This window comes from Podarcis liolepis, assembly GCF_965112155.1.
Source record: "Podarcis liolepis genome assembly, chromosome: 2".
Classification (NCBI taxonomy): domain Eukaryota; kingdom Metazoa; phylum Chordata; class Lepidosauria; order Squamata; family Lacertidae; genus Podarcis; species Podarcis liolepis.
Genome location: NC_139555.1, coordinates 34,083,925 through 34,100,720, shown reverse-complemented (window position 1 = coordinate 34,100,720; position 16,796 = coordinate 34,083,925). Strand labels below are relative to the sequence as shown.

The 16,796-nt window shown below is 47.9% G+C and overlaps 1 protein-coding gene across 2 annotated transcripts in view; it reads left to right on the top strand.

Annotated features, from left to right (window-relative positions):
* Positions 1-14,010, top strand: part of FDXR (ferredoxin reductase) — a 38,478-nt gene extending 24,468 nt beyond the window's left edge. For both annotated transcript variants that reach the window (XM_083487189.1, XM_083487188.1), the window contains exons 6-12: positions 413-514; positions 3,316-3,423; positions 3,973-4,057; positions 6,033-6,232; positions 6,868-7,039; positions 7,681-7,854; positions 10,274-14,010. In XM_083487189.1, the coding sequence (XP_083343315.1) occupies positions 413-514; positions 3,316-3,423; positions 3,973-4,057; positions 6,033-6,232; positions 6,868-7,039; positions 7,681-7,854; positions 10,274-10,404 (972 nt within the window). In that variant the 3' untranslated portion in view covers positions 10,405-14,010. The remainder of the gene's footprint in view (positions 1-412; positions 515-3,315; positions 3,424-3,972; positions 4,058-6,032; positions 6,233-6,867; positions 7,040-7,680; positions 7,855-10,273) is intronic.
* Positions 14,011-16,796: the final 2,786 nt, after the last annotated feature.

Below are 16,796 nucleotides of genomic sequence, written 5' to 3'. Positions count from 1 at the left end.
CAAGGCTCCCGCCTGAGGAGATTTGAAGTGGGTCCCCCGAACTGGCTGGTCTCTGAGTTATATGAGACTAAGTGGCGTCTATGGTGGATTTTCTTCAATTAACCACATCGGTTGTGATGCTGGCGACAGCTTTTAGTTGGTCAGAAGAACAGTGGCACCTTTGGAGCACAGAGAAATGGAGTCCACAGGCCTATATAAACAGGCGTGGAAGTTCTGCCAGAGACTGTGAGAGGGAGGCATGGGAAACTCTCCCAGAGACTTCAAGTGGAGAGGCACGGGAAGTCCTGCAAGACGGCGAAGGGCAGGCAAAGCATAACTGCACATCCTGAAGAGCAGATAATCTCTGCTGTGTAATAAGACCGAGGGGGATGGCTGGAGTGCTTGTGATGAAAAATCCCTTTCCTTTTTGTAGCTGAAACCAGACCTGAGCAGTGAGACGGCTGTGGTCCTGGGACATGGGAATGTGGCACTGGACGTTGCCCGGATTCTCTTATCCCCACTCGAAATCCTTCAGGTAAGTCGAGAACAAGCAACAGAAGTCAGGTGCAGGGGTGTGTGTAAGCCAGTGAAGGCTTTGCGTAAAACTATACCAGAAAATCCCATCTAGATTAATGAAGGGCTCTTGCCATTGAGGTGGAGCTGGGCAGAATCTAATTAAAAGCAGCTACACGGCTGCAGCCAGCTTGTTGGATTCCCGCCTTGCAGATAAGAGCTGTCCTTCTGCTGCTTAGCTCTGTGGGGAGCTTGTAATCCTGCATCTGCCACTGAAGGACTTTGGGGTAGGGAGGTGGCCGGGGGGCGGGAGGGAGAGGGAGTGAGGGTTCTGATAGAGTCATAGCTGTGTGTGTCGCTCTGTGTGTGCATGAGATGGGTGAGAAATGAGACACAGACAAATCAACCCTCGCGTTTCCTTATGGTGTGTCTGCTTAAATCCACCAATGGTAGGACTGACACACCGTCACGGGCAAAACAGATCTCTTTCTAAAAAAACTACTTGCATTCTCTGCTATTTAAATGCATTAAATTCTTTTGTTTCTTTCCTTGCAAGATTTAGAGAAGTTGAATTCTGCCCACTTCATTTCCTTTTTCCTCATCTCGTGTTTTCTTTCTGTCTTCTGCTTTGGGAGGGCGGAACAGACTGCGTTAATGGTGCAAAAATCCCACAGCCCCTCATATTTTCATATTTGTTAATTTCCCCCACAACCTAAATTCTCTGGGTGGCATACGGTAAATAAGCTATCAGCGGCAATAAGTGGAGCCTAGTGCAGGGGTGAGGAACCGCAGGGCTGAATGTGGCCCTCCAAGCCTTTCTGCCTGGCCCTTGGCACTCCTCAGCCCACACTCCCCTTTCCCCAATCCATGCTCTTCGCTGGCCCTGCTCTGTGTCCACCTCTCGGGAGATTTTACTGGGCTGGAATGTGCCCTTGAACTGTAGTAAGAATATATTTTGCTTGCTTGGAAGGAGGATGCGATGGGACATGTCTGGCCACAACCACTTTTGACACATACCCTGCGGCCCTGGGAAGGTTTCCTACAAAGCAGCATGGCCCTCGGGATGAGAGAGATTCCCCTTCCCTGGCCTAGAGGTTGCCTGCATGTGCTTCTAAGAGTCTTCCATCCTGTGGGAACTGGAGGAAAGGATGTCCTTAAAAAAATAAAAGCAGAATTGCCCATTGAGGGAACAGTGTTTGCATGCAGAAGGGTAGAGCTTTCTTGAGCTGATGTTCGAAATGGGAGCAGCTCTTGCCACAGTGCGTTCTTCTGGAACCGCCTCCCATACCTCAGCTGAGCACAAGGTGGCAGCCTGGGTATGTTTTTCATGTACGTTGGTCAGGAAACTCTCTCCCGCCTCCTCCTCCGACCTACGTCCAACTTGGCGCCTTGAGTTTTATCCACTGCTTCCCGGGTGACTACAGCCAGACTTTCTTTTGCCTTCCATCTGGACTAAATCCACCTGGAGGCACTGATTGAACTGGAGTTTATTCAGCCTTGGGCAAGAGGCATCTGAGCATCTCTCGGCCCTTTTATATCTGGAAAACACGGACGGTGGAGAATCCGACGAGCCCTGCTAGGCTTAGACTGCAGCTTTCCTGCACTAGCAAAGGAGAGAAAACCGGTCTTGAGCTAACATGAATTGGAAGCTCCAGAGATGCTGCCCGTTGAGACTTCTCCCTCCACACTCATGTCAAATTGTGCTTCTGGCTTTGTGCGGCTGACCTTTCATCACGCTGCTGTGCAGCTCTCTGTTCTCCCGCCTCCCCACTGGAAGATTTCACATTGAAGCTCAACTAGTTAGGCAAGTCATTGCAAAAATGCCTAGAAAGATCTCCCATGTGAGCTATGCAGATGTCATTGCCCTGCCCTAAGAAGCTGCCAAACAATAATAATAATCATTCATTCATTCATACCCCACCCATCTGGCTGGGTTGCCAGATGTGTCACCATGGATATGCTGGTTGATTCTACCTGCAAACACCTGTCCCTTCTTAGAGACAGGGGAGGGGAGATCCTGTTGTGCAGGTGGAAGCATTTGCGCTGATGGGATGTCTTCCTTGGGACGCAACCCATAGTTTCTTATTGACACATTGTATGTCAGTTACAGCTCTTTCTTGTGTATAATATGTGACTGGTCATCAGATGAGGACTGGGTTCCTCTGCAACCATTTGGCCATTTATAAGTGACAAAACGACAAAGAACTAGTTTGCTATTCTAAGCTCAGAATTTGATTCCTGAGTTACCAGCTGTGCCCTATAAAGAAGGCAGCAGGCGGAGTTTCCAGCACGCTCATGGCTGGTCTATAATCTTGAGAAATGTGTGGAAGGGGTGTGGCTCAGAGGTGAAGCAGAAAGTCCCTGTTTCCATCCTTGACTTCTCCAGTTAAGAGCTGAGAGAGGCCTCTGCCTTGGAGTGCTGCTGTCCATCAATGTTGACCAGGATTTCTCAAACTTCTCCAGCTATTTTTTGACTACAATTCCCATCACCCTAGCTAGCAGGACCCGTGGTCAGGGATGATGGGAACTGTGGTCCAAAAAACAACAACAGCTGCAGACCCAAGTTTGGGAAACCCTGGTGCAGAGAGTACTCAGCAATCTGGACCAGCTGTGTGACTTGGAATGATGCACATTCCTATGCTCCCACCCAGGTTATGCTGTGCTCAATTCTTCAAATTTTGAATGTCAGATTTGCCTGCGTAGATGAGCTTTGCGTTGAAGGAGATTGGGTCGTTCATGTGAACTGGTGGCTACATGACTTTCACCCTAGGTCCTCGTGGGCCTGCCTTAACCCTGGATGGTGCTGTTCTTCCCTTTGTCTAGAAAACTGACATCACGGAGGATGCCCTGACAGCCTTGGCCCGCAGCAAAGTCAAGCGGGTGTGCCTTATCGGTAGGAGGGGACCCCTCCAGGTGGCTTTCACCATAAAGGTATGAACAAACAGACACACACGCTTCTTTTGTTTCTCAGTTGAAAGCTCTTCAGGTTCTGTGTCTTCCAGCTCAGTATAACTATCACTTCATCTGGTGTGGCTGATATGTTCCATTGGGTGTAAAATTGCTGAAGTCACTGATTAAAGTTTGGGATGAAGAATATCCAAGACAGGCTTGGATTCGCCACGTTACGGTCTCAAAAGGAACGGAGCGAGAGCTTCTGCACTCCACACCAAAGTTTTGAAGGCGGGAAGATTGCTCGCAGTTCACACTTGCAAAAATGACTGCAATCTCTGCCTGTTCCTGCCAGGACACACCTGGTTGTGAGGCCAGCCTGCTGGGTAGAAAAGACCCCAAAATTTGTGGGTGTTTGAAACATGAGTTTTCTAAGCCTATAGGCTCTTTATGGCAGTGGAGTATAGATATATATTGATAATAGGACTTTTGAAAGCCAATTTGATTCTGCTTCCCTGCATCACACCTATTTCTGCAACTCGGTGGCGTGGAGTTGTGGCGCATAATGGCTCTCTGTCTGACAACCTTCAGGAGCTGCGGGAGATGATCAACCTACCTAACGCCCGGCCTTTTCTAGATCCTGCAGACTTCAAAGACCTTGGAGAGGCTGTTAAAGGTGAGGAATCGGCCAAAGCTCGTTTCCTAAATGAATGTTGCTGCTGCTGCTGCTGCTGCTATGGCTCGTGATCTGAAAACCTTTCCTGCTAATCCCAGCTGGTTGTGGTGTGGCTGAGCATGGGAAGTGATGAGCAGAAAGCACTCTGTACATGGGTAGGGGCACATCAGATGCTCTGGGGCCAAGTCCCCACATAGAGGCGGGGTCCTCCATTTAGATGGCAGAGACATGTGGATGATGTTTATGTTTCGTTCGGCAGCTGGTGCCTTTTTATCGTTCATAAATTACCAATTGGTGCTGATGACCAAGGCCAAGTCAACACAGGGTGGTAATTTGAGCCAGTCCTCCTCACCATACCCAGATTCCATGGTGGAGGTGTGAGGGTTGCTATGAGGGTTGAACCATTGCAAATGTTTACAGTGCAGAGCCATACCTCAAGCAGGAGTGGTTTGGTTTAGCAAGCGAAACATGTCCCCTGTTTTGCCTTTTGTTTCCTGCGGAGAGCCTCTTTTACAATAATGAAGTGTACGCTGTCGGGACGAACTGCAGTGCTCCAAAGGGCAATGAGCTGCAACAACAGCTGTCTTTAACCTTGAGATGGCTGAGGGCCAGAGACAGGCAGAAGCTCCTCCACGCTGGCTGGCTCTCGGGAGCGTGCAGCAAGCACTGTCCTAAAGCTTCCTCCTTGCACATCCCGATCGCAACAACAGCAAAGGAACATCAGGGGAGAAGGAGGAGGAGCCCAGAGGCGGCGAAGGAGTTGATGGAGGGTGCATTTCAAGGGGGCTGAGTAGAAGAGAGTAGAAGGTTAAGCATTCTGTTGGCGGGGGGAAACAGATAAATGCTGTGTTTGGAATTCTGTCTCGTAGCTGAGCCGGCCTAAACTGTTTGTCTTTGAAAGTGTTGTATGTTCAAATTTTGAATTCAGCAAGTAAAATGTGAAACCCTTCAGATTGGGATAGGGGAATGAATGCTTGTTGCCACCTCACCAAGTGAATAATAATAATAACAACAACAATTTTGGTAAAATCACAACCCAAGTTTTTCCTCCCCTTGTAGTGTAGCAAGCTGCGAAGGGCTTGAGCCAGTTTGCAGACTTGAGCCAGTTCCACCTCCGCTTTTGATGAATTGGCAGCCCAAGATGCAGACTAGACATGGGAGAAGATCCGCGATCAGATCCCTAGATGTACGCTTTCTTTATGTTGAAATACTGCATGGGTCTTCCTTACCCCCTCCCCACAAACCCCACACCTGGAGGCTAATAACAGTTTGGGCTGTGGGGCAATATAAATCACTGTGTTAGTGGCAGGGAAAAGAGTTGACCCCTCCTCCTCCTGGGCCCCAATCCAATCTCACCTCTACCCCACCCTGCTGCTTTTAAGCAAAGCAAAGGGCCCCAATGGGGAAAATCCTATCACTTCATGTCTAGTTTGACCTTTATGGATGCTGACATGCTTGGGACGCCTTCTGAGAACTGCTGATGGAGCCCAATGTATCGCATGAGGGCTCCATTCCTGCTTTATTTGTGTGTTTCCTTTTGTAGGAAAGTGGCTACCTTGTCAAAGGGGTAATAGCCCTCCCCACTTAGGCTCCATTGTTGTATCCATGTTGATGGCTGTTGTGTTTTCTCTCCTTGTGAGAAAAAAGTCTTCTGCTTTGTGCTTCACACGGCAGGTTGAATCCCCTCATTGCAAGTGGCTCTGTGGGCAGAGTTGTCCTGTTCCTCATGTTCTATTACCGAGCTCAGTGCCAGCTGCCTCAGTTAATGGAGCCTTAACCCCAATTTCTCACGTTCTGGTGGCTGGCTGAGTCCCGCAGATAGTCTTCCACTTTTTCTGATTACTGTGTAGCAGAGCAAGATGGTCTCTCTTCCTCCTGCTGGGCCTTCTTCCATCATCATCTGAAGTAGCACAACAGGGACCTCTGATCCCAACAGGGCCGCCCTGTGCTTCTGAAGTGCTTTTGTAATTTTCAGATCTCCCCAGACCTAGGAAACGGCTGACGGAGCTGATGGCCAAAACAGCCTTGGAAGAGCCCGGGGAAGTGGTGTCTGGCCGCTGGCTTTCGGCCTCCAAGGAGTGGAGCCTGAAGTTCTTGTGCAGCCCGCTGGAAGTCTTGCCCACCGCCGACGGGAAGCAGGCCAGAGCCATCCGATTGGCTGCCACCAGGTTGGAAGTACGAGCTCCGAAATTCCTCTCCCGTGGCCCCACCAAGCCTCGTTTCCTTCCCTGCTCCCGCCCCCTTTCGCTCATCCTGTCTGGCGCTTGGAACGCCTTGCTGCATCCATTTAGCTTTGGAGTTTCCCCCAGGAGCCTTTCGGCATTAAGTGGAAGACAGCTTTATTCTCCCAGTCTAATTAGAGCCACCGGTGTAAACTGCCTGCCGTCTGCAAGCTGAAATGGCAGCTTCTCGGCAAGCCGGGACGATGTCTCCCCGAGGATCCATTTTCCTCCGAGTGGTACAGAAAGTGTCTCCCCCTCCCACAATCTCTTTGGTAGCTGGGGTAAGGAGGATGCCCTCATAACGCAGCCAGTGCTCACGAGGAGATCACCAGCATCCTGGGGAGGCTGAGACCCAAACGGATGCTGCTTCTGAAATCTATTTCAGCTATGTAAAAGCTTGGAGCATGAGGCTCTCAGGACAGGGGTGGCGGAGACGCCTAGCCAGGGACACACCTAGCAGTGCTGCTGGGGGCTCTCGGCTCATGCACCTCTCCAATTAGCCTGGTTTTTGTGTGTGTGCTGGCAGGACAGGACGTCCCTCCCTAACACTGTCCTCTGCTCCTCTTTTGCTGCCCCTGAACTGTGCAGGGCTCAGGAGACGCTGCCAAGGCAGTCCCCACTGGAGATACTGAGGACGTCATGAGCGGATTGATTCTCAGCAGCATTGGGTACAGGAGCCTCCCGATTGACCCCGCCGTGCCCTTTGACCCCAAGCGAGGCGTTATCCCGAACCAGTCGGGCAGAGTTCTTGGGGCACCAGGTTAGTTGACCTGCAGCCATGTGGAGACTGGCATTGCAGAGGGTGAGACTGTGTTTCCGACAGGGGTGCTCGTGATTCCCAGGGTAATTTCTACTGAGAGGTTTGTGGCTCCGGCACCGAGGCTTTCTGGGCCAGCTTTGTGGCACCTGCATGCATGGGCCTTGGAGTGTCTCTGCTGCATTTGCCCCCCCTCCCAATAATAACAATAATACAGTGGTACCTTGGGTTAAGTACTTAATTCGTTCTGGAGGTCCATTCTTAACCTGAAACTGTTCTTAACCTGAGGTACCACTTTAGCTAATCGGGCCTCCTGCTGTCACCAGCACGCAATTTCTGTTCTCATCCTGAGGTAAATTTCTTAACCCAAGGGTTAAGAACTTCCGGGTTAGTGGAGTCTGTAACCTGAAGCGTCTGTAACCCGAGGTACCACTGTATTTATACCCCGCCCATCTGGCTGGGCTTCCCCAGCCACTCTGGGCAGCTTCCAACAAAATATTAAAATACGGAAATTATTCCTGGGGTCAGCAGCAGGTATTCCAGTTGACCCTGGAGAAAGAGCTGCAGGTTTGCAGCTTCTGCTTGGAGGTGTTCCATGTGAAGACCTGCGGACACGTGCTTCATCTGCTCATTTCCCTTTGCAGGGCTCTACTGCAGCGGCTGGGTGAAGAGGGGCCCCACCGGCGTCATCATCACCACGATGAACGATAGCTTTGACACAGCCCAGTCTGTGCTGGGGGACCTGCAGTCTGGCGCTCTGGACTTTCCTGATGCCAAGGAAGGCTTTGGCTCAGTGAGAAGCATCCTTCAATCCCGACGTAAGTGTGTTGCTCTGTCTTTCTGTCCATCCTACTGCGATTCACACTGGAATCCTATAATAGGACAGGTGACCTTGGCCAAGGTGTGTATTTTAATTCTCATTAGAGAAGCTTGTCACCAGATTGGCAGTGGTGTCCATGCAGCTACCTTAATGACCCAATATATTGCCGAAAGACGCACAGTCCACCGAACAATGAGACAAGATTTGGAAATGTGAGGCTTTAAATACACAGTTCAAGTGTTGAGGGACAAGATACATCTTCTAATTTTTAAAGAAATATGTTAGATTGTTAAGGCTTTGCCAGGGGACTTGATTTTTGGGTTCTTGTTTTTTATCTGTACTTGGTACATTATAAGGATCTTAAGAAATAATAATGCCCTTTGCTGTTGTGTTTCTTTCTAATCTCTTTCTGGAGCCTTGAGGATACCTACCGTCAACTTTATTTTGCTGTTCTCACTTTTAATGAGATTTTTTTTTGACCCAAACATCATGGACAGGAAATTCAGCCTTCCTCTCCCAGGAACCAAAGACAGCAACTTGGTGTTACTGTGGTTGTTCTCTTCTTTAAGTGTGTATTTTGCAGCCTTTGCCTAACCTTGCCTCAAGTGCTTTAAGGTGAGCTGTTGTTCAGTGCTTCACTGAAGGGGAGCCGAGGTTGAAAGAACTGGAGCTTGAACTGGGTGTTCATTCTTACGATTAGAGACTTTCATCCCTTTCCACACAAAGAGTCTGGTGGTGTTATTCTTTTTTGCTTGCCGTAATAGAGGATTACGTCAGGTTTGTGCTGTGTCGTGTTCAGCATGTCAGGCAAGCTTTGGGGGCGGGCGAACAAGGTTTGTCTATGTAAGAGCACTGTGCTGTTGCTTACATATCTGGCTCAAATAAAAGCCAAGGCAGCAAGCAGGAAGCCATTGGCAGCTCTTGGGGCCACTTTGCCCATGGGAAAATAGTTACCTAGTATGTAAAAGCAATTGTTTGTGGACACACAATTATGTGATAGAAACATGTATCTATTAGGACTGGGCAGTATCTGGTTTTCAACATCACAATATATTGCCAGCTAAACATTGTGATATATCGATATATCACAATGTCTGAAATAAGGATGAAACTCTGTAGAGGTGAGCAGTAGAGCTGAGCGATATCTGGTTTTCAGCATCGTGATATATTGCCCGCTAAACATTGTGATATACTGATAGGGATGCGGGTGGCGCTGTGGTCTAAACAACTGGGCCTCTTGGGTCAATGGTTCGAATCCCTGCGATGAAGTGAGCTCCTGTTGCTCTGTCCCAGCTTCTGCCAACCTAGAAGTTCAAAAGCATGCCAGTGCAAGTAGATAAATAGGTACCGCTGTGGCGGGAAGGTAAACAGCGTTTCCGTGCGCTCTGACTTCCATCACGGTGTTCCGTTGTGCCAGAAGCTGTTTAGTCATGCTGGCCACATGACCCGGAAAGCTATCTGTGGACCAATGCCGGCTCCCTCGGCCTGAAAGCGAGATGACTGAACTTAACCGTCCAGAAGTCCTTTGCCTTTTACTTTTATATCACAATGCCTAAAATAAGGATGGAGCTACAAAGAGGCATTGGCTGACTTCACGGTTTCCCCCACATATTTTTTTGCATAGGGCACACACACACAAACATATATCATGAATTGTGATATATTGCCAGATCACAAATTATGAAACCGCTATCATGTGATATATCACCCAGGCCTAGTGTCTATTTCGTTTGGTGACCTGGGCCATTTAAAACTCCCTGCTCTATTTGAACATGCAGCATAAGGGATGCCCGTGTAACACTCCACCCACAAAGGTGCATGCTCACTTTGCTGTGTGGCAGAGAGATCCATGCAGGTAATTTATTCCTATGCAAAAAGGATCCCTGCACTCCCAAGGGTGCAAAGTTATGGGGTGGTGGTGATGTGAAAAGCAGTAGCCGTGGCAAGATTGAGAGGGCAGAAATGCCATCTCAAAAGGAACCCGGACGGTTTGACTGCTTTTCAGCGATGTGCAGAACCTGGGGAAAAAAGACCACAGGAATATGGCTTTGTTTTTGTGGAGAAACGTTGAATCGTTTTTGCAGCGATCCTTCCCCAGTGGGCTTGGGGACGTAGTTTTAAAGCCCAACAGGGTCCTTTGCTGTCATTATATTTAAATGCTTTCAATTAACGTGTTCCCTCTAAACCAATTCAGGCTTTTAAAGCGAACCAAAAAAGAGCTTCATCCCCTAAGGTAGAGCTGTGCTATTATAAGAGCCTTGCAAGATACAAGTAATCTCATTTGACCGGCACTCCTGAGTCTGCCTAGTAATTGATGCGGAAGGCTTGTGAGCTTCTGCCGTTTTTGCATGTGTGAATTTATCTGGGAGCAGCAGGTTGATCTGATCTGTGCTTTCCCTTTCTGCGGTGATTAACAGGGATCCGCCCAGTTTCCTTTTCGGATTGGGAGAAGATTGACACTGCTGAAGTGGCGAGAGGCAAGCTGGCCGGGAAGCCTCGGGAGAAGATTGTCGACCCGAAGGAAATGCTAGAATTGATCGGTCCCTGAGATGTAGCCAGGAATCGGCCAAGAATTAGCCGTGTTAATGGCCCTGCAGCTCCCAAAGGTGCTTGGTTTGCTAAAGATGGTGGAAATCATCGTTCATGATGCTACAGATGCGCCGAAAACAGAGAACGTGTGACGGCGGTGCTGGCTCTGGACTTTGAAAACAATGTGAATATGCTAAAAGCTTGTTGCTACTGCCAGCAGTAGCGTTTGGTCCAGAGCCCTGTCCACCTTTACGCTCATTTTTTTTTGCAAAGGACCTCTGGCTTTTAGCCATAGTTTTACCTCCTGATTTACAGTCCTGCTCCAGAAAAATGAATTGGCTCACTTGTCTCTTTGCCATAATCATTGCAGAAAAGGTAGCCTGTAAATGGTTAAAGCGAACAATTTAAATTTTTGTTTTGTTTTTTTATTATTCAGGCCTTTCCCAAGTGCCTTACTTGTTATTTCAGGGTTGTCCCTTTGTTTTTCCTCACTTCACATCTCCACGTAATGAGGTTTACACAAACCATCTTGAGAAGACAAAGCCAGGCACGCCTCCCCCCCTCCCCCTGTGTAATTAGAAAAACCCTGATGAGTTTTCGCCATCTCTTATTCTGCCATAATGAAAAGCTTCATAAGAGCACCCCCCAGCTAAATGTACAGCGCATTCCATTTACACACACACTGGACGTGAGCATAAAAGAAGTAAAAACCCAAGTCAAAGAACTTTCCGAGAGAGGGCCGAAAAGTTGGATGAATAATCATGAGAATGAGCCAGAGATAGGACGAGAAACATCAGTCACCTTTCCCCTTCGCCCTGAAACTCAAATTATTCCTTTCTACCCGCCGCCCAACTTTGATGCCAGATTGCGGATTGTATAACCATTTTAAAATAAAGCTCTTTCTCAAACAGAAGGTGAACCTGGGTCAGCACAGTGGAATCCAGCTTCCTTAGCCAGCCTGTGTGCTTTAGCTTTAACGCAGGCCTGCAAACCTGCCACGGGAGCCATCCTAAGAGCTGGGGAAATGCAGGGCTGCTCTTGACAAACTTGACTGGTCCTTGCCAATTTCAAGCACACGGTCACTGTCAATAAATCACAGGCGATGATTATCTTTTCTTGTTGGAAGCTCAAACAGAAGCTGGATTACTGCTGCAGATAAAGGAACGTACGTGCGTGATTAATTAGCTTGCTCCCACAATGCAAAGTTTGGGTGGGCATTAGTGATGGCTTCTTGGGTTGCATGTTTTAGGGCTCTCTTGGGCCATGGAGTTTGTCTCTGGGTACCAATCTATTATGTTGAAAGGAGGAGGTTTGTAATCCTCCTTCTCGCTTGGTAGGGCTGCAGAGGCAATGTGATCTTCGCACCATCAGTTCCAAGCTTAATAAGCCAACATGTGCCTAAGCTACCTTTTGGTATCCGGAACTCTTTTGCTCCTACCTTTGTGCAAGCCAAGATCCAGCACTTGGCCTTAGTTTCCAGGTTTGAGCATAACTGGAAACTGTGGTTAGTGGCTCACAAAACAAGACAGGATTTGTCAAGTTTTAGACTTTGGGTTGTTTGGAAGAATATTTTTAAATGCCTGTTTGAGGCTGGTTTTTAACCAATAATTTTATTTTATATTTTGGTAAACTGCTTAGAGATTTTTGTACAGCCAAGCAGTATATGCATTTTGTTAAATCATTTCAGACAGGTGGAAAGGAGGTGGGGGAACGTTTTCAGGCCCCACCTACTTTTGTCATTGACCCAACCCCCCCAACAGCAGCGGCTCCAGCCCCTGCCCACTGCCAATATGCAGCCCCCCAAAGGGCCTTTCCCCAAGGAAATGTGGCTCTTGACAGAAGAAAGGTTCCACAGCCTTGTTCTGGAACTGTTGTGGCTGCAAATCGGAGATTCCCAGGTGGGATCTCTAAAGCCAGCCTAATTGGGAGGGTTATGGCGTAGGGCCCCTGCAGAATTCATTACCCTTCCCCATGACTTAGCAGGACAGAATAAATTGTGCAAACCCATTGAAATGTGTGGATTTTTTTAGTTTTTAAAAAAATCAGATTTGTTTTATTGGCTCAGCTTTTTTGCTTTTTGAACACAAAATACACATTTTCACTGGACTATTGGGGCCTGCAGGGGCTTTTTCAGTTACTGGGAGACTCTAGGTTTCGAGCTGCCCGGTTTCCGTATTTGAGACCCATTTCTAACCCAGAGAGAAGGCACGCACGCACCCCCGGAATCTCATTTGCAGTCTCTCATTAGGGAACTCGGGAGAAATGGAGTGACTGCTGGAAAGTCGTATGCAAACGAGCAATAAAGCTTGTCGAACAGCTGCTTGTGTGATAGAGCCCCTGTTACGGCACTTGGATGATGCATTTATGGTGTTACTCTCTCTGATCTGGGGATTACATCAACTCTGGATTTAGGAAAGCTGGTTTTGGCAGCATGCTCTAAGAAGTGTTGGAACTGATCTGCGTCCCCTGCTCTGCGAGGATTCAGGGTCCCGGTACAAAAAGCGGGGGCCCTTTAGTTTTCTGATCTGGCCTGCTCCTGTATCCAAAGGTTTCCCTCGGAAGGTTGGCTGTTGTTTTTTTAAAGCCTTTCCACTTCTTGGCAGAAGGCAGTCTTGTACTCTGAAGCATCCCACCATCCTTTGCTGGGTGCATCTGTGCCCAGTGGATAAAAGAGGCTGCTTACCTGGACCCCCAAGGGTGGTAGCTGACCCTTGCTGCTTGGGGAGTGAGCTAGCATCTCGCCTCCAGTAGTGACTCCACCATGAAGCAAGGTGAGCTAGCTGCTGCAGAGACTAACTTTGGGTGAGAGATGGGGAGGAACTGTCCCATGTAGCAGACTCTGCTTGGGTGGTTACTCTGTAAAAGGCACATTGGAATTACCAGGAATCATGCTATCGGGCAGCTCTTGTTTCAACAGAGGTAGTTGGACTACAACTCCCATCGTTCCTGAGCATAAGTTGGGGCTGATACAAGTCCTACATCATCACACAGAGAGCACCTGGTTCCCTATTCCTGAATTTACACGTTGAGACAAAAGAGCAATAGTGCCCAGCATTATACCAATTGTATAATATACCATTATAGCCAAGCGTTTTAAGCTGACAGTAATCATGTTACATGCTGACATTTCACAAACAAAAGTAAAACTTGAAAGCCTTGTCATCTCCTCATTCACCAGCCAGAGCAAGGAGGGCATGGTACAAACCCCTGGTGTTCCTGAAGATGATGTCACCACAGCGCTGTTTGCCATTAAGTGGGGTTTGTTTGCCTCCTCTGTGGGGCAGAGGAGGGTCATGTGGATATGCTACCTTGGGAAGCAAAACATTTGGGGCCAGCCATGCTGTCTCCCAGCAACAGAGTTTGGAATTCAAATTCTTGCCTGTGCTAGTGTGAGTTTGCAGAGAGTGAGCTTGACTATTGCTCTCTCCGGAGCCCTTGGGGAGCTGGGCAGGTGATCAGTTTTTGCTGTACACGTATTGTCTCTGCCTGGCCTCTCATAAATGGGAGAGATAGGTACTTTGGGGGACCGTCTATAAATCCTGCCTCCAACATTTCCTTTTGTAAATAAAGCGAGTGTTGTAAGAGCTATAAAGCTGCAGCCTTGAATATATTAAGGAGGCCAGTCGAAGTGTGCCTACTCTGTTTCGTTGTCGTATTTCTTGTTCTTGAATTAGCCTTGACGTGTGTTTGGGGTTTGTGGAGGTGGAAGAGCTGGGCTTCTGGTGGGGATGTTGAGGTGGAGGAGGGCCTCTGACGCACCATCCCAACTCAACGGTGGGTGCAAGGTCTTAGTGCTGGTGCTTCTGTCAAAATGGCTGAATTCCCATTGCAAAGGCGTTTCCCCATGCCCCTTGCAGGAACTACCTCAAGATCGGGCCTACAGATAAAAAAAATCCACAGTGGAAGCAAATGGTACATTATTTGACACCCACACAACCTTCACCATTCCAGCTGTGTAAAACAAGAAAAAGATGGCAGCTCTGGTTTGGCTTCCCCTCTACGTCAGTAACTGAGAAAGGATGAAGACTTGAAGGAGAAACTTTTTGGGGCAGCCACTTAGCTATTCGCACTGAAGTCTGATTTGAGCTTGGGGGATTAATGCCCCTATGCAAAGTAGCACCGGAGGACAAAAAGTCAATCCTTTGGGCTTAACCTTGTGGGAGCAGGGGAGGGAAGGGAGCCCTCAGTAAAGATTATGTAAATGTGGTGCCGCTTCTTCATGCCTTTGAACTGCCCCTCCCACCACATCGGTTTGCTGTGACCCAATTTGGCCTGAAAACCCTTCCCTCTTCTCTCTCTCCCCATCCTAGGCCAACCTTCCTGGGGCAACTTTCTTGTCCCGAGTCTGCTCTCTCCATTAGGTGGTGCTGTGGAGCCAGAAACTACTGCGCATGCGCCCACACACCCCTTCCAAGACACCTGATTGTTCCTGAAAAGTTTGAGTGAAAAGTGGCTGGACTTAAGGCTTGGCTTGGATGCCATGGCATGGCTCATGCCACACATATTGACTTGCCTTCTCCTCTGTTTAAGACCCCTTCTGCCTGTTTAACCAGTGGGAGGCAGGTTGGGGAGAGGAAGGGAATCATTCTTTGCACAGGAGCTGCCTGCTGCTAAGTTTAGAAGGAGGCTCTTTCCCGTGGCTTCCCAGTTGCAGTGTTAAAGGTATTTCTACGTTCAGGTACGACTGAGCTATGCAGTGCTAAATGAGGAAGCCGGGGGGGGGGGGAGAGATGGTCAAAAAAGAGAGGTACCCATTCAATGCAGGAGTTCTTTATTTTGACCATTTATATCCTCCTCAATTACCATCGCCTTTAAGTGTACAACAAGCTCAACAAATATACCAGAGGAAAGGCCAGTTAACAGCTAATTATAAAATTGGAAAGAACAATAATAATTTTATTATTTGTATCCCACCCACCTGACTTGAAATGCCTGCAGAAATTTAAATACGACTTTACCAGGTGCCAGAAGTTCTAGTGGGGAAGGAGCCCGTCTGACCTCAACTGGAAGGGAGCTTCCCAAAATTGGGCCCATAGTACTTGAATGTGCATGGCTCCTGGTAGAAGGGAGCTGTGCATCTGAGCTGTGGAGGACCACAAACAGCGATTCACCTCAAGACCTCAATGATGAGGTAGGGATATAAGGAATGGAATGGTTCATTTATCTCCAAACTCTGCAGCATGCCCTGATAATTCTGTCCTGGTTGGAACAAGAACAACAAAATTTGCATACTAAACCTGTGTTTAGGACTGGGAGGAAGGGGTGGGAATAATCTGGAAACAGCTTAAGATCACCTATAGAGTGGGTGTGAACTCAAGTTTCAGATATGCCACTCACCATCTTCCCTGCTAAGCGCAGGGTTGCAATAAAATGCCCCATCTACACTTTGTCATGCAATTAAAAGATGTTCACTGGACTGCCTGTCTCCTCGCACCACCACGTGGGTCGATCATGCCCCACTTAACCCAGCCCAGTCTAAAGTGTTGGAGGTTGACGAAGGCTGATCTAAAGACTGGTGACAGGAAAAGATTCCCTCAGCTTTTGCCCATAATGGCACAAACCATTATTTTTCTCCTGCTGAGGCATCTGTTGATAATATCAACAGGTGAATAAGCCCCCTGTTGGGTTTAATCTTTAGTGTTCCACCGAGGCCCCTTTATGCTTTGGGTAGCCAATGTGTCTCTTGGTTGCCTGGTGCATAAAAACAATGAGCTCCATAACTTTAGGAAGGGAGATGGACAAACATGCAGCGGCGGTGTGCCAGGATGCCAGTACCAAGCATGGCTCTCAGCATGCACCCACTGTGTATTTATAGACATGTGCCCTTGTAGACATTTGGTGCACACATGACTGCCCCACGAAGTGTGAAGCCACCTAGGGGACAGGAACTGAGGTAAAATCTAGGGAATTAGAATTCAGTACATAGAAAACCTAAATCTTGCAACTGGTTTACCTATAAACCTGTGCAACCTTTCATTCCTTTATTTGGGTTCACGTTTTTTTAAAAATATATTGTATTTATTATGTTTATAGGGCGCTGTTATGGTTTTTATTATGAGGAAGGAGAATTTCCTTTCTGTGGAATACTGAGAGGCCAGACTGTTGTGGAGCTATATGAAGGCCGGGCCACAGTGTGGAACTGGAGAAATGACTTTCACAATTCTATACACTTTCACAATTCTGAAATCATTTCAGTTATTCCCCCATCTCCTGTTTCCCCTGGTCAAGAAGACTTCTTAGTAGAAAATAGTGTTAGCATAGCATAAGCAGCAGAAGTTAACTTTAGTTAAATGCATTCTTCTTGGAGCACACCTTTAGTTGGAAGGTATTCAGATCTGAGACTTGGTATTAAATAAGAAAGCTTGTTTAAAGGAATTACATTCTTGATGGAAAATAGTTTTGTAGTCCTAG